Source organism: Sparus aurata, chromosome 11 (genome assembly GCF_900880675.1).
Source record: "Sparus aurata chromosome 11, fSpaAur1.1, whole genome shotgun sequence".
Taxonomy (NCBI): Eukaryota; Metazoa; Chordata; class Actinopteri; order Spariformes; family Sparidae; genus Sparus; species Sparus aurata.
The window spans coordinates 35,216,272-35,239,118 of NC_044197.1; the positions used below are offsets into that span (position 1 = coordinate 35,216,272).

Sequence of the window (22,847 nt, forward strand, 5' to 3'; positions counted from 1 at the left end):
GGAAGGTTCCAGTGTTTTTGTTGGTAACATTGGGCCTCATTCACCAATATCTTCTTAAGAATCTTATTGGATTCTTTCTTAAGTTGTTCCTAAGAGGTTCCTTAAGAAAACCCTATGTCAGATTCATCAAAGCATTCGTAAGTGCTGGCTCCAAGTGGTTGCATAATTGTATAAGAACCGGTCATGGGAGCCTAAAGCGTCCGAAGAGGAACTCATCACTCTCTGAAAAAAGATCTATGTGATCCTGAAACATTCGTTCCCTCCGTAGGGCACGATCAGCAATCTCTTGCAGCAGCAATATATATGCCATTGTTTCGTGGGCCTTGGATGGAGAAATGCCACGTATAAATGGGGGGGGGGGGTTACTAATTGATGGCATGGTTTCCAATTTACTTGATTAGTGTTAAATCACTGGCACATTTAATTTATTTTAAAATTTAGAATTCTCTGTTAATTACCAAAAGTATGAAATGAATAAATAAATAAATAAATATGACAGAATTATCACTGTATATTGTATTTAATTGAACTGCACACAAGAAGAAAACACAACCATGCCAACATGTCGGCACTGATATGTGCGTAAGAGTACTCCTGAGTGTTTGTAGGATTTGTTCTTACCTAAGAATAAATCCTGGATAAGAAAAAAATCATGAATGCCACAATCTTCGTAAAATCTTCGTAAGTGGGACTTAAGAACAAATTTTCATTTATCTTCTGTGGCAGCATAACAACATATAATAATTCAGTAGAATGTTGCAAACTGAGCCTATCTACACACACTATGTGTGATTTAAGTAGCCTACCATAATAGCATGCACAAATGAATCTGTCTTATCCATCGGTTACCCACAAGCCCACCCCTCTAAAAGGGAGACTTGGTCAGTTAACACATGTGCAAGTAGGTGCATGTTAAAGGAAAAGTTCCCTCAAAACTGGATATTCTGTCAATATCTACTCACATCAATGCAGAAACTTGGGTGAAGTTTTACAACAGTCAGCTACAGTCAAGATTTTTCTTTAAAAAGGGTGTAAATTGTGTCTTTTGATGTACATTTTGGATATCCGAGCTTCCAGGGACTTGGTATACCCCAAACAAGCTGTATGGAGCCATTTCATGGTTTATTTTGACCCCGTCTACTTCAGTTGTTCAGGAGAATGATGCAGACCTGTTTTGCTGTGAAGTTCCAAAAAGGTTAAAGGTAAGTCTTAGTCACAAGAAGTGGTACATGGCAGTATGCAAGGTTTTTTAGGTCATCAGTAAAATACAATTACAGTTATAAGTCAGATAGAACAGAACTCCCATGCAGGCCTTTCCCATTATATTTAGATTAAAATCTAATAACTTTATATCTACTCAATGGCTAGGTTTAGATACTTTACTTTTAAAATAGCTTTCCAATCCAATCCAATCCAGCTTTATTTGTTAAGCACTTTAAAAACAACCAAAGTTGGCCAAAGTGCTGTACAGAAAAAATAAATAAGACATCACAAACAGAAAGACATAATTGCTCACATAAAGCGCAGATTTGGGTCATTACCACACACATTTAAAAAAACAGATATCACAGAATTTCATTGTTTTTATTGCCTCATCAAACTGACACCCAACTAGCTGAAGAAAAGTGCAGTGCTTTTTTCTGATAAATGATTAAAATAGAAAACAATTGGTCTGTTACTAGACAGTTTACATTAACCCAATTCTTTATTTTGGACAGTGGCCCCATTGTCCCAAGTTTAACATTTATTCACTTTTTTAATTACTTTTTGTTCTCATCAACTTGCTCACCCTGTTCTGGCAGCAGTGTAAGTGTGTAAACTGATGTTGTGTAACACTTACATAACAGATAGGATGGGCTGTGTGTATGATGTAACAGCGATGGGGCTACTCTGTCAGCTTGCATGAAGAAGCATAAACACTAGCACTTTTGTGTCTCAGCAGTGTGTCAGTATTTATCCAGTGAGATTTGGGGGTGCTGAGGCTCCTCTTGCAAACAATAATAGTGACAACACGCAGAGCAGGCTTGCTCGCATACAATCTGTTGTGTGAAGTGGTTTGTAATCTTCTGGTAATGTGTACATGTTCTTCAGACTGGATGCTTTCTGGACTGGACTGGAGCACATTCAGACTCCATACTGAGTACTGTCTGATGGGCTGGCGGCTCTCATTGACTTATATAGCACTTTTCAAAACAATTGATGCAAAGAGTTTCACAATATAAACACGTAAATAAACAAACAAACAAATAAATAAATATTAAAAACTCCATAAAACTAAATGCTGCTGGTGAGCAAGAGGTTACACAATTACTTTTGTGTGAAATATCATGGACTGCATTACTTCAAGCGGTTTAGGGTTATGTGGTCATGAACAGGTAATCATCTGACAAAAAACTAATATTTTGGGAAAAACACAGCTTTAGATCTGAAGAACATAAAGAAGATCGGGAAACAAAGAAATAACAATCTTATATTTATGGTACAGTTTTCTAGCAATGTGATGCTAATTTAACTCTAAGAATGTCTTATAAGGGTCAAACAAGCTTGTTATTAGCACAACATACTCATACATACATATATGGTAAAACTATGTTGAATAAAGCCCAAATAAATGCATGATCCTCTGCATCATCTTTAGGATCTGATATTGCATGATGTTTTCAAATTGTATGCAACAGTATATGAAGATCTTCTATTTGGTTTCTAGTTTAAGTATAATTTGGTATAGTAGTGTCTAGTATAGAATATATTAGGCAATATAATGCATTATAGGTAGTTTCTAATTACAGCATGATTTAGGTATACCTTATAATGATGATTTAGGTATAACTTATAATGATTTAGGTATACCTAAATCATGCTGTATTTCTATTATTTCATATCGTCATACTCTCCTTATACCCTAAATATATTTAGGAGTATGAGGATATGAAATAATAGAAATAGAACATGTTTCTAGTTTTTGCCTAAATTAACATTGTATAACTATGGATTATTAAGTCTCATCAGTGATCTCACCTTATAATTTATAGTCTCTGTTTAACATCCAATAAAGACCATATTATTTCTATGGTGTGCCTACTTTGATACAAATGATGTGTTATTATGTTTCATTAGATTACTTAGGATATAACTGTCTATGTTTACTGTCCGATAAAGATGTTATTATTTCTAGTTTTTGAGTAATTTCACAAAAAGTGCGGTTTATTACGTCTTAATAGTTTACTCTAAAATAAAGTGCGACCTTGATCTTAGATCTCTTAATGCAATATTAATTTAATCTTCTCAGTGTTGGGTCTGTTATAAATGTGTTTGTTTGTTTGTTTGTTTGTTTGTTTTCAAAAATTATAATTATTATAGTCTGATTACCAACTAATAATCATTGTATTGTTACCTGCTGCATCTGGTCCCATCCAGGATAAACCAGACTGTAACAGAGCGCACGCAGACACTCACACCCCAGCTATAAAAGGCGGACGCGCCAGCCAGGCTGGAGTCATGACGGAGAGCGGCAGGGCTGCGGTGCGCCTGAGGTGAGTAAAGGCTTTGAGACGGACCGTGGCTTGGACAGATCAGCACGGAGGCGGCAGCACGGCAGCATTCAGCGGGTTTCCTTTTCGGCTTTTCTAAATGACAGCTGTAACGAACAGGCTTGTATTTGAGTGTTTGAGTGAGTTTAGTACAACAATGAGCATCATTGCTGTTTAGACCTGTGGACGACTGAAGTGTCATATTATCACACAGCGATGTACCTTCGAGACCTATTACCTTTTTCTTTTGAGAGACAGAAATGACATACTGTGTGTTGAACAGTTGTTGAATGTCAGCATTGTTGTTTTTTACAGTTATCCCCATCACCCCTCCAGAGTATTTTTATATTCTTATGATATTTCATATTTGTCCTTTCCTGGCAATGTTGATGAGCTATAGTGTTTGCCAAATATTTCTTGAACAATAACGTCATTGTTGTGCTCAAAGTCACCACATTTTAGCTATTGCTTACATAGGGAATAATGACATATCACAATAGAAGAATCTGGGAGTCATCCGTCATCCTCCAGCAGGGGTTATAAAAGCAGAGAGGCTCCGAAACAGGGCAATGCACAGTGTGTGAATGGTTGAGAAGGAGACCAGAACAGAAAGAGAAGGAGAGATTGCTCAGGTGAGTGTGTTCGGAGCAGACCGGTGTTAGCAACCGGAGCAAAGGGAAAGTTTAGCAGAGAAGTTGTCTAGTGGCAGTAAATGCACATTACAGGTTACAGTTTGACCATGTATAAACTCTGCAGCTCCCCAATACACAAGAAGAGCTTTTTTTAGAGTGATGTGTAACATTTTGAAGGCACAGACAGTGATGTCATCCTGATGATAGGTATGTCAGTTTAGAAGATGCTTCTATGTTTCTTTCTGAAGAGCAATTACTGACAATGTATGTTTGTTAAATATGGAAGACTTATCCCTTACTGCTTACTCTGGTTCAAGTCTTACATTTGTGCTCTTTTAAACTGCTACAGTTTTGTTTATTCCCTTTTTTCTTTCCTTATTGATTTATGACTTCTCTGTTATCACTTCCAGGAGTTGTTGCTTCCACTGCAGTACACCACGCTGTCAGTTCTGGCCTCGATCTTGTTGCTCTCAAGAAAAAGCCATGACAGCCTTCAAGGGCATCTGGACTCAAGAGTTCTGGCGCTGTGTGGGTGGTGAGTTCTTCGCAATGCTGCTCTTCGTCCTGCTCAGCCTCGGCTCAACCATCAACTGGGAGGCTGTTAAGGAGGATGCCGGCCCCCCTGATCTGGTGCTCATCTCACTCTGCTTTGGCCTGAGTATCGCCACCATGGTGCAGTGCTTCGGGCACATCAGTGGTGCTCATATCAACCCGGCAGTCACAGTGGCCATGGTGCTGACCAGGAAGCTCAGTCCGGCTAAAGCGCTCTTCTACCTGCTGGCCCAGTCTGTAGGAGCCATAGTGGGGGCTGCCGTTCTGTTCGGGGTCACCCCAGCCTCTGTTCGGGGTGGCATGGGGGTCACCACGGTTAGTCTGTTTTTTAAAAAAGTGCTGACTAACTGTCACTGCTTATTTCACTGTAGCGCTGTTACCTAATTCATTCCTCTGATATCTGGTATTTGCTATCCTTCTTAGTAGGGAAAGTAAAAGCTATCAATGCAATTACTCTCTAGGAAACACTTGCTATTAATTAAGTTCTTTATCAAATATCAAAGGATAATCCTGGAAGCATTTAATATACTCTGTAAAGATAAAGCCTTTCCCAAAATGGCTTGAAGGTCACAACTTCATAGCTTTCCTTTTCCCCATAGTCACAGCTACCAACAACACAGGAAAAACAACAACAGTTCATTCGTCTATTTATTCTACAAAGATGTTAGTTTCATATAGTACCATACTGCCGTCCTCACTGAATCACAGGTTAGCCTACAGTTAACTGGGAGATTTCATGCATTCATTCAAGTAACTGAAATGCAATGTTATGTATCGTTGTGTCCTTGGGCAGGACACTTCACCCACCTTGCCTTGTGTGAATGTGTATGACTGCTGTATGTTTGAGGGGCCGTTGGCGCTGAATGGCAGCCACGCTCCCGTCAGTCTGCCCCAGGGCAGCTGTGGCTACTATCATAGTTTACCACCACCAGTATGACTGTGTGTGAATGAATGGAACCTGGAACCCTGTGAGGCGATTTGAGTACCTAGAAAAGCGCCATACAAATCCAATCCATTATTAGTTGTGTATATGATTATGACCCTCTGTCAACACATCTAGAGAGTCCAGCTTAACTCTCTCTCCAATCCCAGAACTGGCCTTCCTAACTAAAATGTGGAGCTTTTTGGCATCTCTGTGCTCCATGCTCCTGCCTTGATGTCCAGGGTAATCCAGGGCTCAATGTTGGGGGAAACAGGTTAAAGTCTAGTCTAAATAAATATTGTCCACAAACAGAGTGTTGTGGAGAGGGTGAGAGACATGCTGCAGTATCGGCTGCAACTACGACAGCATCCTCCTGTCTGACACTGCAGTCAAAGTGTCCAGCTCCACTCCCACATCATCATTGGCTTTTCAGATCAGTTCATTAAGTCTGTTGGCATCGGCTACTCTCAGTCTGCTGCTCCAGCACACCACAGCAAACAGAATAGCACTGGCCACCACAGACTCAGAAAACATCCTCAGCATAGTCCGGCAGATGTTAAAGGAGCGGAGCCTCCTCAGAAAATAGAAGCGGCTCTGTCCCTTCTTGCAGAGGACTTCAGTGTTTTTGGTCCAGTCCAGTTTATTGTCAATGTACACTCCCAGATATTTGTAGTGTTCAACAATGTCCACGTTATGCCCCAGGATGGGAACTGGGCTCACTGGTGTCCTGTTTCTCCTCAGATCCACCACCAGCTCTTTGGTCTTAGTTGGGTTTAGCTGCAGGTGGTTCGGCTCACACCATGTGACAAAGTTATCCACCACAGCCCTGTATTCACCCTCCTCACCCTGCTGATACATCCAACGACATCAGAGTCATCAGAAAACTTCTGAAGTTGGCAAGACTCTGTCTGGTAGCTGAAGTCTGTGGTGTAAAGGGTGAAGAGGAAAGGAGAGAGGACAGGCCCTTGTGGGGCCCCAGTGTTGATGTATTCTGTGATGCAGTTATGAGTCCCTCAATGAAGTCACAATATGAGGCGTCTATGGTTAGTTGTGACCGAGTGGATGATGTCACATGCTCTGAATCGTCAATGGGTGGAATTTAAACAACAATATAAACAAACACAGGGATGTCTTTGTGTAGTCTCAGTGAAATACATTACACTGCACTCCATAAATATTCCCTCTGGCCCATTAGCTCCTCCAAGTCATTACCCAGAGATATCTGCACTCTGCATTCACAGTATTTCCTGCTGATTTCACAAATGATCTTTAACTTATTGGTTCAGTTAGCCAGTCTAGCTAGGAGTTGCTACCTGATGTGACCGACAAAAAATGTAACTTTCCCAAACTCCAGTGGCACAGAAAGAACTCACCTAGAACCAAAATAAACTAAAACATTAAACAAAAAACAAAAACTTGGGACATGCACGGCTCAAGGCTACGCTGGAAATAAAAATGTGATTTATATAAAAACAAAACAAAAAAAACACTCACCCCTGCAGGCAGTTTTGTGTTCTTCCTTCTCTCTCATCCATGCTCGGGTCTACTACCAGAGGCCTTGGAACTTGTCCGGTTGGTTAGCCAGTTTGTCAGTCTGTATCTGGATGTTGCACAGGATCTTGGCTTGCTTATTCTCCACCACCTTCGGAAGTGTCTCCCATTTACACCTAGGGGCTTCCAGCCCATGGTAAGCACTGATGTTACTGTACACGCTCCATGTTTACCTGCCTGCATCTTACAACACACTGTTATGTGCTTGATTGTCTCTAGGGGATCTTTGTAAAACCTTCATCTGGGGTCCTGCCTTTTCTGGTAGACCCCAGTCTCCATCCTGGATAGTGGCTTTGATACTTACCTGTCCTCTGCCTCCTTCCCACTACTTAGTGTACAGCCCCTGGATGCATGGATTGAGGTGCAACCCTCCAAGAATTATGAGGATCTTGATTTTCTTGATATCAGTGGCTTCTATCTCCTCCTTTGGACAGCTTATTACACCAGCAATGTATCTGATGACTGGCAGGCAGTAGCTTTTGATTGCTCTGGCCTTGTTCTTACCATTCAGCTGACTTTTCAGGACTTATCATTCCTCAGGTATTTGACTGTGGCGGCTTTGCTGTAGTCCTCATGGTTTCCATTTGCTTGCGGGACTCCAAGGTTTCTTGCATGTCTACATCTGCTATGTTGCCTACTGGTAGTTCAACCCCTTCGGATCATCTTCCCTCTCTTCGATACCATCCAACCACACTTTAGTCCGGATTTCATTCTGATGTCCTTGCTGTAGACAGTGTTGGGGAGTAACGAATTACATGTAACGATGTTACGTAATTTAATTACAAAATGTACGTAATTGTAATCCGTTACATTACTGGGAGAAAATATGTAATTAAATTACAGTTGCTTTTGGAAATTTCAATGATTACAACTTAAGTTACATTTGAAAAATCGCTGCAAAAGCTCGGATTTATCAAATAGTTTTTCGCCCCCCTGGATTCATGTTTGTTTTTAGTTTTTTTCATATCAACATCCTCCTTTCAAAACTGACGCTTGTGATTGGCTCTCTCTGGTCACGTGCCATTCGACTCAACCGACAAACCGTACGGCGGCAGTCAGAGTCAGCAGCAACATTGTCGGCGGCGCACAAGATGTTCCTGGGCTGGAAATACAAAAAACACTTCATACAGACAGAAGCCAGGCTTCCCTGTATTACAAAGGTGGCTCTCTTTTAACCCGGCTAGATCACCATGCTTAGTTCATAACCTGGTCCCGACCAGGTTCTGTTCAGAGTTTAATCATAAAATCGGCTAGAAAAGCGCCGCTGTTTCACTATTTAACTCATTTGCAGCTGGCGTCACCTTTACTTTGAAAGTCCAGTGGAGCTGGATCAGAACGGAGCATTTGTACTGAGGGAGAGATCACGCTGATCCGCTGCTGCAGAGCCGGCCCAAGGCATAAGCGAACTAAGCAGCTGCTTAGGGCCCCGTGACCACTAGAGGGCCCCCAAGAGCAATTCACTTAAAAAAGAAAAAAGTAATTATTTTTTTTCCATGTGTGAGTAATGATGATTCATATATTATCAAATGTACATACTTGTACAAAAAACAACAACAACAACAACAACAACAAAAAAAAACCCAACAACAAAGAGTGTAGTTTCCTACTGCCTCTCTGCTCGAAATGTCAGAGCTCCGCTAGTGACGTGTGCAGTGCAGCCAACCGTGCAGTGCGCACTGAGCATCCAGGAGCTAGGAGCAGAGGCGCAGCTTGTGAACAGGCAAGGCAGGCAACTGCTTGGGGCCCCCGGCTGATAGGGGGCCCCCGAGGTCTGACAAACTGTACCCCACAACAATGTCTCACGTTGTAGCCGCCCCGGGCTCAGGCCGTAATTTACGGGGCACCAAAGTCTGACAAGCTGTACTCCACAACAATATATATACAATGATAAATAATACAGTCTATGGTTGTCGACTGGGGCCCCCAATCCATTCCCAAAACACGATTTACAATAACATGTCAGTAGGATACCTCCCTAAAGGAGCCCCCCGTCATCCCCGTCTAATTTGGATGACACGCGTACGTTGACATTAACGTCAGTAATCGAAGTTGGCGTCCACGAAGAAAGATGAAGAGGAGTTATCTCCTCCTAGAAAGAGAAATAAGGAGAAAGAAGAAAAAAGAAGAAAAAAGAAAGCAAGACAGTGGTAAGTGTGGAGCAGATAATGACGATTAAGTGTCAGTAACGTTAAATAACTGAATGCTGGTAACTTCAGCCAAAGTAGCGTTAGACTAAATGTTAATGGCGTTTATTAGTTTACTACCTAGCTAACGTTAGCGGACATGGACGCGGTCATGGCCAGCCGACTGTCCGCTGGCCGTGACCGCGTCCATGTCCGACGGCGGACAGTGAATGACCAGCGCCAGCGGCCGTTACCGAGCTCGACTTTGTCAGCCTGTTCCAACATGTCAGTTAACGTTAGTTAGCTAACAAACTTTCTGAGTCACTTGCTAGCCAAACCTAGCTAAGCTAGGTAGCAAGCAGAAATGTAAACTTGTACCGCACATACATTTGCTTATCTATGGTATTGAATTCTACCAATTCTATTAGTTTTATCAAATTAAAAATGTAACCAGACAGAGAAAAATGGTTTCAAGTTGTCTATCAGGACATATTTTGTGTGTTTAACGAAAAAACCCTTCTGTTTTCATTCCTTAAAGGGTCATTGTAACTGATAATAACAATAGTATATCTCTGCAGCCCCCGGGTCTGCAGAGATATGCTCCTCGATAATAATGATAATAAAAATTGTATAATACCATATACCGTGATTTCTTTCTGAGAGGGTTAACCTTATTGTACTGTGAACATCTCACACCATTGCAACCCTAGCTATGAATACTATACTAAAACTATAACTAATTCTATAATATGAAATCATTTTTAATTGACTTTATTAAAATGCTCCTATAACAAGGATCATATACTATATCACTTTGTTATCTCTCCTCAGGATCATTATTTAAGTTTTTGACAGGAGCAAAAGAGAAGGATGAAGAGCCTCCTCCAAATGCTGATAATGAAAACTGTAAGTACAGAATTCCACTTTAATTGTTAACCTTTCTTTATGCCATGCCCTCTAAAGATTCTTTATCACAATATCTACCCTGCTTTTTTGTTTTTTGTTGGTTTTTTTTTGTCATATCAGTTCCGTCAACGTCCACCTCCAGTGGGATAGCGGCCACCCCACCGCCTGCCTATCATGAGCCGGAGGAAGACACACCAACATTGTTATTTATATGTATATTTTGAAAATTCTAGTGAAATAAAATGTTGAGATTTCATGAAAATGTTTTGATGTCAGATTATTTATAAAATAATGGTGATAAATGCTGGTTGAAGAGCCCCGGGTTTTTATTTTTGCCTAGGGCCCCAGCAGACTCTCGCAGCACCACTGGCTAGGAGCAGGTGAAAGATGTCTCAAAAAAGGACTCACCCTTCAGGGGCAGAAAAAAGAAAAAGGAAGAAAGATGAAGACGACAAGATAAAGGTATGTCTTAGTAATGTAACATTTGTTGATATTTTGTTCCAAATATATTAGTCTATAATAGCAAATTTGCTAGCTAACATTAGTTCAAAACGTCTGACTAGGTTAGATAGCTTACTATTCAAGCTAACGTTTTTGTGTTTGTGTAATACTTTGAATAAGTTGATTTTCAGTGTATATACATTATTCTGGGTCGCTTTTTGGCATCAAAACAACGTTTTTGATAACAGTGTTTGATAGCAAATGTTTAATAACTAACGTTAATTACAAACGCGGTGACGTTTGCTAGCAATATGGTTTTGCATTAATTAAATAATTTAGTTAACTAGCTAGTTTGAGGTATGTTGTTTGCAATTGTTTGCTGCAGAGCACAGTAAATAATGTGAGTAAATAAACATATTCCTTTTACATCATCTCCCTAATATGCTCATACCTTATATGAAACTTCCCCAGGAGCACTGTTAAAATATTTTGGAGGCACTGACACAGCCCAGGGGCAATCCACCTCCTCAGGAGCAGCCAAGGCTGATGAATGAGGTGATCAAAAACTGTCACCATGTATATTTAATTTCTAGTCAAATTATCTCATTAAGATATACTAATATAAGATATAATCATATGACAAGGGATATGTTTTTTTTTTATCTCAGGTCCATCTCTAACACAGCCTTTAATAGCTCAGTGCACTGCAGAACATTCTGAGATGAATTTTTTTTTTAATATAACATATAATTATTTGACAAGGGACATGATTTTACGCAAATCCATATTATTTCAAAACTTCTCAAACAATTTTCAGTTGTTCTACAGTTTGTTTTCTTATTACAAGCTATAGCTGTACTTTTTTATTTAGAAAATAAGCTGCATCATTTTCAAGTTTAATATGACTATAACATGCTAGCTTGTTTTTCATCTTAGGTCCATCTCTATCCTCTGTGCCCACTGTCCCTTTTGTGTCTTCTGCAACCTCAGCTGTACCTGGTAAGTTAACAACAAAACAGCCTTTATAATTGCTCAGTGTACTGCAGAATATTCTGCGATGAATAATTTTGTCCAAAATATTATTGTAATTTCCCTATAGGTCCTTCATCTTTGGTCATCGAGATTGATTTGTCCTCATCAGCGTCCAGTTTGGAGCAGGGATCAGCAGCTCCACCAGGTGACCCAGCTTGAGTGTCCCTCTTTCCTGTCAGACTCAGAAAGGACTGAACAGGTATTAAGAGGGCCACTGCCTATAGAGGACACAGTCATATTCCCAAAAAGACACGATGGCCGAAGCCCCCGCCCCCCCCCAATTCACCAAAGATTTTGCACATTTTTACATAGTTTTCAGACCTAATTCATCTTAATATTTTATTTATAAACCATTTGTGTTACCTTGTACCTAGTATTTGTCTGATTTTTAAAAATGTATTGTATTTAATACTGTCTGTTTTCATACATTTGGTGTTGCAGTTTATTTAAAAAAAAAATAATGATAAAGCAGATTGTGTTTGCAGTAAATGATTAGTTTATTTTGTTACTTTTAATTGGCCTAGATGACATTCGGTATCCCACTTAGTACTACATCACTTTGAATATTAAGTGTTAATCAACCCCAGGCTGCTCTTGTAGCTGAATTTGCTACCATTTCAGAATAAAAACCATAGATGGGTAAAACATGTTTGGCTGCTCTTTAAGGTTTTATGTATTGACTACTAATGTGTTGCCAGTAGGGGGAGTTGCTGACTTTGCCAAATATTAATTGAAAGATTTTTCTGTAAATTTGCAAATCTGGTGTCTGCTTCCATGGCATTAATCTCTGTGGATTACAATCTAACTACAACATAAAGTTCTCACATTTAGTTCTACAAGTATATAGAGTACAATGTATAAGTGTAATCAGTACAATTCGTAATGATAATCATGACAATAATCATTATTATTGGCAGTAATAGAGGGCCCCAAAATCAAATTTTGCTTAGGGCCCCATGGAGGCTTGGGCCGGCTCTGCGCTGCTGTTTACTTTCTCTCTGAGCGTCTCCGCCTACAGATGTTCAGCTGAGGGGATACGCTACTCAGCTGTTGATCCGACTCGCGTCAGGAGGTCATTTATTAGGCTATAGCCTATTTACTTTTATATACAGTCAGTCACCACTGAAAGAAGTTGTGCGCTCGCAGCAGGACAGATAATTTAACTTAATGTGGCCATGAATAAATTAATTGTTCCGCCTGTTGCCCAAACGCAAATCTTGAGTATGTCTACTCTGTTTTCTCACATTTAAAAAGGTCTTTGTACAGTGACAACATGAGATTTGCTTGTAGCTACAGCACCTAAAAAAACCACTGTAACCTATTTTCATAGCACACCCAGCCTCGCTTTCAATAAAACACACACTGGCATTTTATAATTGCGATCAGTGAGATATATGAAAACAATATAAAACACAGTTTAAAACAACAGTTGTTGTTGCTCTAAAGCTTCATATTTAAAAGCAGCTAAATGTCCTCTTGTCATATTTGCAGCAACACTGTAGCTTCAGGCTGTGATCAGGCTTTTTTGTATCGCTCATACTCTCTCCATTAAAACAACCTGCTCCTCTCGGATGAAATCTGCCCGTTGTCGCTCAATTTAGTGAGGAAGTGAGCCTCCTTCGCAGGTCAGGCCTAAGGTCAGACTCATAATATATGGTTAAACCTTTGAACTGGTTTATCACACTATAGGTCTTAAAATGTGAAAATGGTTAGCAGTTGAGAGATTTCATTCAAAATTAGGAAAAGTAATCATAATGTAATTAAATGTAATTAGTTACATTACTTTGAGAAAGTAATTGAAATAGCTACACTACTATTACATTTTCAACAGGGTAACTTGTAATTGTAACCAACTACATTTCCAAAGTAATCTTCCCAACACTGGCTGTAGATCCTGCTGATGTGAATCAGTGAGTCAATGTCTTACTCACTCCTGTTATACAACTTGATGCCATCTATATAGAAGAGGTGGCTGATGATTTCCCCACTCCGAAACCGGTATCCGTAAGCCACTCTTTACAATGATCTGGCTGAGGGGGTTCAGGCCTATGCAGAAAAACAGTGGGGACAGAGCATCTCCTTATGGCCTCTGGATTTGTCTTCCACAGTCCATTGAGTTCTTGAAGAAGGCTCTTAGTGTCCTGTTGATGTAATACAGTTTCAAGCATTTCAGTATATATGTATATATATATGTACATATATACATACTTTATATATACTAAATTACTAAATATCTGTACATTGAAATAACTTTACTTTTGAATTACTCTTTTTACCAATAATAATTATAATATTGATAATGACTACATAAAAAATCTTATAATGTGCATGCTGTGGCTTATTTTATGATTATTACTCTTCTTACAATTTTTAGTAAAGTACTATATATATGTATATTATATTCGAGTTAGTCAGGTGTTAGGTGACCTTTCAATCCACTGGTGGAATTTTGTTGAACGAGCCCATTTTGCATTCATGCCTGGCTAAAATCTGATCATTCATATCTGATGATGTATTTCTATGCTGCTGTTGTGTTTCCAACACAGGTAAACACGAACATCTCTGTGGGAAGTGCCCTGGTTGTAGAACTCTTCATCACCTTCCAACTGGTCTTCACTTTGTTTGCTACCTGTGACGACAAACGTAATGACTTGAAGGGTTCCTCTGCTTTGGCTATTGGCGTGTCTGTATGTGTTGGTCACCTGTTTGCTGTAAGTACACAACAATTGTCCAGCTCTTGTAAATACATACATAGAAATAGATAAAAACCTATAGACAAAGGGGATACAAATGGCTCAAAATGCTGCAGTCATACAGCTGTCAGACTTGTGATATCATCTGCTGCCATGTGCATTTGGAATATTCCATTTTCTCAATGATGCCATTTTATAAACAATTTGATAAATGTATACTGAAATACCTGAAAATATGAACACCTCTACAATACAGTGCAGTCCAACAACACTCCCGCAACAAATATGACCTGGAAAAAAAATTGTATATTCAGTTTTGTTCCCTCTAAAAAACCATTGGAGGTGCCTACATCAAAAATGTTTGTACTTTTTTTTTTCTAATGTTCCATCTGCTTGATTGAGGTTTGGATAGCAGTCCCCTGGTCCATCATTGCAATTTTACAACCCTATTGGACTTGTTATGGAAAAAAACTCAACTTATCAAAATTGGCAGTAGAAAGAAATTGCAGATGAAGAAATTAAAAAGGCAATATCAAAAACCCAATAAGGCAGCAGGACTGGATGGTTTCAATTCTGAGTGACACAAAGAAATGACAGATTTGCTGATCCCATTGATGAAGGACACATATAACCACATTATTAAGACTGGCATAACTCCTCCTATTGGAAAGATGTAGTGATTCCTCTGATACCAAAAGAGGAGAAAGACAAAACCGAATGTGGAAGTTATTGGCCAGTAAGTATACTCAATCAGGATTACAAAAAATCATCACACACATTTTGGCAAAAAGACTGGAAAAAATCCTTCCCCAGATAATAAGTCTGATAATTTGATTGAGTAGGCTGGGAGTTCTCATATAGTGTATTAGGAAAATATCATCAGCCCTTAATTAAAACTATTAAAGCTTTATATAATAACCCAAAGGCAAGAGTCAAAATAAATGGAGCAGTATCAAACTCATTTAGCCTGGAAAAAGGGACCAGACAGGGCTGTCCACCAAGTCTGTTACTGTTTGCAATTTGTATCGAAGCATTAAATCAGGGGATTACTCAAGATAACAATATTACAGGCATTACAATGTTAGTCCAAGAGCACAAAATTCCCTTATTTATGGATGATGTTTTAGTCTTCTTGTCAAACCCAGAATGTTCAGTTTTGGAATAGTTGTCAATTTTGGATGCCTATAGCTCTGTATCAGGATACAAATTGAATATTTCAAAGTCCCAAATATTACATTTCAACTATAGACCTAGCCAGATCATCATCTCCAAGATCAAATTAAATGGGGATATGGATCATATTAAATATCTGTAAGTACACATCCCTAGAGAGCTAACCAGTTTCTATGATATCAATTTTAGCTTATTAAGCCAAAAGATAAAGGAAGACATAAGGAGGTGTAATTTAATCCCAATAGTAGCTTTTGAGTCACCGATTGAGTTGGTAAAAATAAATATATTGCCTTGGGTGCTATATGTGTTTCAGCCTGTTCCAAGTGAAATAACAAATAAACAATTCAATGAATGGAACAAATTACTATCTAAATACATCTGGCAAGGATGTCTGGCAAAAAAACAAGGATAATATTTCAAATGCTTCAGTTGACAAAATATAATAGCGAACTTTTAGTCCCCTGCCTGAAAGACTATATATCGGCCCATCTGAAGATTTTGTATAGTTGATGCAATCACAATTACAGATCAGGCTCGTTTTGGGGATAAAAGACTAATTAAAAATTTAATGTAAAGAAGGTAATAAATGGATTTAAATCTCATCTCTCAGGCAGCTCCAGCTGCTGGAGGAACTGTGGGTCCCAGGAAGCCACTGACTAGCTCTTATTTTGGGCCGCCCAAAAGTAAACGCTTTTTTGCATAAGATTTATTCAGAATTAGTTATATATCATATATTTGGGACACAAATTACTTTTAAGTGGGATGAACTCCTCTTTGGTGTTCTATGTTCAACGTCTACAAATCTTAAAACAAAACACTTATTTGGAATCCTAAGTATTGCTGCTAGAAAAGCAATTACAAGGAAATGGCACCAGCTGAATGCTCCATCTATAGAGAGCTGGTACAATATTATCTATGAAATCTTTGTAATGGAAAGAATTATCTTTTCAATTAGGCTGCAGGAACATAAATTTAAAAAAGTTTGGAAAAAGTGGAAAGTATGTATTTCCCCGAAACACCCTTACTTTGGTTTTTAAAAAAAGAGAGAGCGAAAAGAAATGTTTATTCATCTATTCTTTCTCTTTATAACTTGTCTATATTTAATCTATCTTCTCAAACTCAAGACACCCCATGTTCATTTTGTTTTGTTTTTTGTGTTCACTCTATGTAAGGTCATATCTAAAGATGAATATTGATTGGTTGTGAAGATGTGAAACCAAATAAAGGAGAAAGTGTCAAAAAAAAACAAAAACAGAATGTAACTTAGCCACTGAGTGACATCACTGGAGGCAATTTCTCAGATTTCATGCAGCTTCCTCTGGAGCCACAGAAGGTTTTTAAATATTTTTTTACATATGCAGCTAAACCCATAAACACACTATAATGTGTGAAATTAGTCGAGTCACACTTTATGTTTCTGTAAACAGAGATTGGTTGGATAAAACCTATGAAACATTTTTATATGAGTTCTCTTTGAGACTCTGAGTGGAAGTTAGAGACTCACTTTGTCATGTTGTTGTTGGCTGGCTTTAGCACACAATGCATGTAACCAATGGAATAAGTATGTATTGCTTCATTGGCACCTTCACTTTTCTTGTGCTCTGCTCTCATTCACAGCAACTCTGCGTTGCTTTATCTCTCTCACTCAACCATATCTCTCACCTCTATACTTCCTTCATCTCATCTGCATACTCACTTCATGACGCACATGAACAGGGAGCAAATTTACTCACTTTCACTGTTTCCTATCAAATGTTAAGCTGCAAAACTTGACTAATATTATAATGTGTTGCTGTGAAAACAAAACAAAAAACAAACAAACGTATTTTTGATAAGTATCCATGAAAAAAAATACATGTAATATACATGAAAAAAATTGTTGTGAAACAGAACAGTGATTTATGATTCAGAAAAGCACTGACAGTTCATGTCAGCCTGCTAACAGGTGCTTTAGGTCAGAAAATCCGAGTGTAAGGCAAATACAACAGCCAGGTATCACGCCAAACAGTGTAATGGGCTTGCTGGTCAAATGTAGCATTTGGCTTTGTCTTCAGTGAAAACAACACAGACTCATTCTGTGGTAAAGTTAGCCATAACAAATATGCAATGTCCAGTTAGACTTTAAGAATAAAGGCACTAAAATTATTGGTTAGGTTTAGGTAAACATCATGGATTTAGTGTTTTCTTAAACCAGTTGATAAAACTATTGGCTTCAGATGGGACTCAAATGTTGGTCACATGGGTGAAATTACCATGACCGGACCACGCGATCTTTCCCGAAAACTTTCCAACATCCAACATTTGTTGCAACGTTCTACTATTTACTGACTGTCTCAGTGTCTTTCCTTTCCATGTTTCTTGTGATCATGATACAGCCGTATAATGGTTGGTTGTGATTATTCCCTCAGATTCCTTACACTGGAGCCAGTATGAACCCTGCCCGATCCTTTGGCCCAGCTGTGGTCACATGGCACTGGGAAAACCACTGGGTAACTATGCTTTTATTATATTTCATTGTCAAACACAGGATATATAGGTGCAGGATATACTTCACACTATGCACTTCTTACAGCTAATTCTCCAGAGGATTATTTGATGGTCAATTGTCACTAGATGTTAAGTGCAGTTTCTGCACAGTTGTTCAATACCAGCTGTTTGTTTGGTGTCAGCGGTCCTTCTCTTAAGCTAAACTAATTTCCCACCATAACAAAGCAGAGAGTCATATTCATTGCTGACACAGTGCCAGGATTTTAGTTTTGGGTGGGCCATTGTAATTTTGCCTGGGCCACATAATTACATAGCTTTGTTAACAATGATTGCCTTCTGCTGTCAGTTTCCCGTCTCGCTGAAACAGTGGTGGTGTCATGCTGTGGAGGAAACTAGGGCCTTTGGTTGATTATGACACTTTATTACTCTTTATTAAAACCATGTTCAATGCCAAGATAAGATATTATTTACCTGTGACGGTTTTAATTCATTACAAGCGGCACATTCAGGTATTTTGCTCACATCATGGGAAATGAGACATCCTATTATGTTTTTTTTTGCTGCAGATTCTGTAGACCTGATTGGACTTGATATTTATTTGTGTAAGTTGATTGCAGGGAGGGAGAGAGAGAGAGAGAGAGAGAGAGAGACAGAGAAGGGAAAGAGCTCAATGAGCAAGATTGACTTGTAACAAGAGAGAGTGCTGCACCCTGTGCTGTCAGTTCATACATTTTTGTAGAAACAGTCTATAGATGCCTTCAAGCCAACACTGAGACAATGAAGTTGTGCCAATAGAGAGTTTTGCACCGAGTTTGAGTGGAATTTAGAAGTTAATTTCTTCCTCCAGTAACTTGTTTCATCCATTTTCAGCAGCAAACTGAGCAGAGAGAAGGGCTTTAGTGAGCACAGGACCATGTGACACACTACAGGCACAGGGAGGCTCATTTGCACACGTTCAACCCTGCCTCAGTGTTTGGTTACCAGATACCACAACACACATCCCAGACAGAAAGACACTCCCTTTGAGATAAGAAAATAGAAGGTGAAATTATTAAAAAAAAAACAAAGAGTATGGTAGGAGTAAGTGTTAAGTAAGGCTTAAATAACGGCCATAGATTCTGTTAACATTCTCTGTTAGTGAGGGCTCTAATAAAGGACTGTGTAAACTCTGTGAACTGATCCTGACTTCCAGCTTCGCCCAGGTGTGTCTATTAAAACACGGATCCTGACAACTCTCCTTTAGTTTGACTGCTTTAACGTTGTTGAGCAACAGTGCAGAACATGGGCATAACTTTGTGTGTGTGTGTGTGTGTGTGTGTGTGTGTGTGTGTGTGTGTGGTTTTGTCAAGAAAGAAAGAAAAACATTATGTAGCCCATATTGGATGTGCATACATGTATACATGCACACACACTCACATACTTAAGTCTATGTGATATACACACATCTCTGCATAATATGTGCAGTGTAACCAGTTAACATAAACAATGCACATACAAATACACATGGACAACTATCACCAGCTAATCAATTAACAACAGTCACGTGCATTTTAGCTAGGAAGAACAAGCTAGGCGCCAATAAGTATCAACTAATATAAAACAGCATTAGTGAACTGACAACGTAAATAATATGATTTACAGGTCTCACGGACGCATGCACACAATCATGGTGGTAAGTGAGTCTCTGGCAGCACTCACTCTCTCTCTCCACTCTGCTCTCACAGCTGTCTCGCGTGCGCTGGCTCACTCGCTCCCGAAGCATGCTGCGTGTCCGCCTCTCGTCTCTGTTGCACAGCCCTTTTGTACATTCTCTCTCAAACTAAGAATGGGATGTGGTTGAATCGGTGGCATACCTATGTAGCTTCTGCATAGGGGCATGCCCTATGCCATAGGGCAACCTGACATGCACCTCCCCAGAAGCCTTGAAGCATTGCATTTTCTGGCTTCTCCTGCTTAGCATGCATAGCACTCCCTGCAGAGACTCTGCCTGTCTGCTCTCTCAGACATAGCTGTGAGCCGAAGGATTCAATGTATTTTAAGGGGAAAGTACTGTACAGTTGGTAATCTGCTTACCATTGCCAGCAATGCCTACATGGCAGTGCACATGTGTAAATGCTCACTACAGCATAGGCCACTTGCTTAGGTTACAGCATCTGCTCTGCGTGGCACCTACATGCAACCATAAATTAGCTTCTAGTATCAAACCAGAAACCAAGCATAGTGGATGAAGTAAAAGTCACAGATTCTACTGTAGTCTATACTATGTTAGCAACAGCTTAATTTTTTAAGTGTAAGCACAAAATTACTGTTGACAGGAGCACCCTTTTGTTCAATTTATGCAGCAAGGTGTGTGGTTTTCTGGTTTAGAATCTACCAGAGATCATTTGCATTTAAATGTTTTAAGTGCTTATGGCAAGCATTTGCATATGTGATTAATCTTGATTAATTAATCCCAAAGCTTGCAATTAATTTGATTTTTTTTTTTGTTTTAATCGCTTGACAGCCCTGATATTTATATTATCATGTTAATGATTATAACCAAGACATTTTAACTGTCAACCACTCTTGTTAAAAAGTGAAGTCTAAGTTTTGATATGTGCAGCAGGATTTTAAATGTTCTGTGTGTTTTCTGTGTATGTGTGTGTGTGTGTGTGTGTGTGTGTGTGTGTTAGGTGTACTGGGTGGGTCCATCTCTGGGTGGAGCTTTGGCTGCAGCCTTGTATGAATACCTGTTCTGTCCAAACCCAGAGCTAAAGAAACGTTACTCTGATGTCTTCATCAAGACGGCCTTGACTGCTACCAAACACCGGCAAGACTCAGTCACAGCCCAGGAGCCTCTCTTCACTGTCATGGATGTGGAGAGAGCTGAGAGGAAGGAAAGAGAGAGGGAGATATCAGAGGAAGTGTTGTCCTCTGTATGACTAGAAGAAAACACAGCAGTGATGTCCACACTGCTGACTCACTTTGACAGACACTGACCTTAGACTGGGCCTTTCTGTTGGTGATAAACACTCAGATTGTGTTTTTCCACATTAACTGAAGGGCTGCCGGACCTTTTGCCAGCAAAATATAAGAAAAAGATTAGAGATAAATGATTGACATTGTAAGAACTGTGTGTTTGTGCTGATGGAGATTGTATTTTTTCTGTTCCAATTTAGAGGCCAGATTAGAAATATACAGCATACAAATTGCTTCAGCTGTACCTACACAGTATAATTTATTATCGTCCATAGGACCTTTCTGTGATGGAAATGATGCATCTATGATTTAATGTCACGGAGTAAAAAAGACTAAAGGGAGGAGAGAAAGTGAAATACATCGCCCATCCTCAGTAATAGACAGAAAAGAATAAACTGACAAATAAAAATATGTAGTGTAAAGCTACTTTAGAGCTCCGAAATGCATAACAAGAGAGGAGCAATGTTAAAGCTTATTTTTTACATCATTTTACCTTGCTATTTCCTACAGCAGCCTCCTGCTTGAAATGTTTTCGTCCTGACTTGTAATGGCTTGCAGCAGGGAAAGTACAGTGTGATTTAAATTAAGCCAACAAAATTCATTATGTACATTATGTTTTCATACCTAACAAATGTGATTTTTCCTAACATATAGCCACTTTTGCTGTTTTCATAACTACAGTAGGCATCTTTTTGTTGTACAGACAACATCAGCTAGCACTAATACTTCCTGACATATAGCCACTATTACACCTTCCCTTCAACCAGTATTGAAGAGTACAGTTTTTTGGAGCTCTATTGCTTTTTCAGATGTATGTATGTATGTATGTATGTATGTATGTATGTATGTATGTAAACTTTAAACTAGATTAAAATTAGGAAAGATTACATTTAAACCTCTCTTTAAGCCTCAGATTTGTCTTTAATCTTTAAATATTTAAACTGTGAGCCAGTATTAATTTTAAATTTATAAAAAACTTATAAAAACCCAGCTTGACTAAGTTTGATTTGGCTAACCTTAGCTCATTACAACAAGGATATCTTTAACTAAACAGCACTTGTCCTGAGTAGAAGACATTTAAAAGCAACAGGCTGCTCTATGGCTGTGACTAACGGTTAGATAAGGTCCTTTAAATGCTATTCCTCCTGGCTGAGTCATCAAAGTATCTGCCATAACAAAGCTCTACTAAAATAGTAAAATGCACATTTATTTTCCTGTCAATTCTTCACAATGAAAGTCATTTGTCATGTTAAACAGCTTTTACCATGAGGCAACATAATCAGGAAATGTTGCGTTTTCACCTGCAGTAAATTAACATTACTCTTAAAAGCAAGATGTAACTAACAGTTACACAGCACATTTTTAGCTAACATGATATTAAGAAATACAATTTATTTTTTAATTGAGAAATACACAGCAGCCATCAGGTTTTTTCTCCTTTTTTATACTTTGATATTATTCATATATTTATTTTAATTTGGGTATCATCCCCACATCGATTAAACTCTTCGTTTAACTTTAGGCGATATATATAAACTTTGATGACAAAGATGAATTGTTAATAGTGCAACAGTGCTCTGCTTCATTTTTAAAACTGGATTTGCTCATTTAAACCAACAACAGCCAAATTGGTGGCTTGCTGCCCAGTATAAAAACGGCTATTGACTACTCTTGTCAGTTACAAATCTTTGAAATCCATTTGTACCTTATATCAACAAAAAGATGTAATCATATACTATATATCGAGCCAGTCAACTTGCAAGTTGTTGTTTTTTTCATAAATATAAAGTAAAAACAAAGCTACATTTAATATCAGACTGAAACATTTGTAAATATAGCCGCAAGCG

The 22,847-nt window shown here is 38.8% G+C and overlaps 1 protein-coding gene and 1 long non-coding RNA gene across 6 annotated transcripts; both read left to right on the top strand.

Annotated features, from left to right (window-relative positions):
- The first annotated feature begins 2,843 nt into the window (after positions 1 to 2,843).
- Positions 2,844 to 21,895, top strand: LOC115590826 (aquaporin-4-like). 5 transcript variants are annotated; one of them, XM_030432275.1, is made up of 6 exons: positions 2,844 to 3,533; positions 4,573 to 5,029; positions 14,236 to 14,400; positions 17,964 to 18,044; positions 19,684 to 19,714; positions 20,715 to 20,889. In XM_030432275.1, exons 1-6 carry the CDS (start codon positions 3,499 to 3,501, stop codon positions 20,765 to 20,767), a joined length of 822 nt encoding a protein of 273 aa, XP_030288135.1. In that variant the 5' UTR covers positions 2,844 to 3,498; the 3' UTR covers positions 20,768 to 20,889. The 5 variants fall into 5 exon arrangements, with proteins under 5 accessions (XP_030288135.1, XP_030288137.1, XP_030288132.1 ...); XM_030432272.1 differs by lacking the exon at positions 19,684 to 19,714 and having other exon boundaries at positions 2,866 to 3,533; positions 20,715 to 21,895; XM_030432273.1 differs by lacking the exon at positions 19,684 to 19,714 and having other exon boundaries at positions 2,870 to 4,162; positions 20,715 to 21,895.
- Positions 8,699 to 10,416, top strand: LOC115590828 (uncharacterized). The gene is made up of 3 exons (XR_003985838.1): positions 8,699 to 9,334; positions 10,142 to 10,216; positions 10,337 to 10,416. It is a non-coding gene; the product is annotated as an uncharacterized LOC115590828 (long non-coding RNA).
- Positions 21,896 to 22,847: the final 952 nt, after the last annotated feature.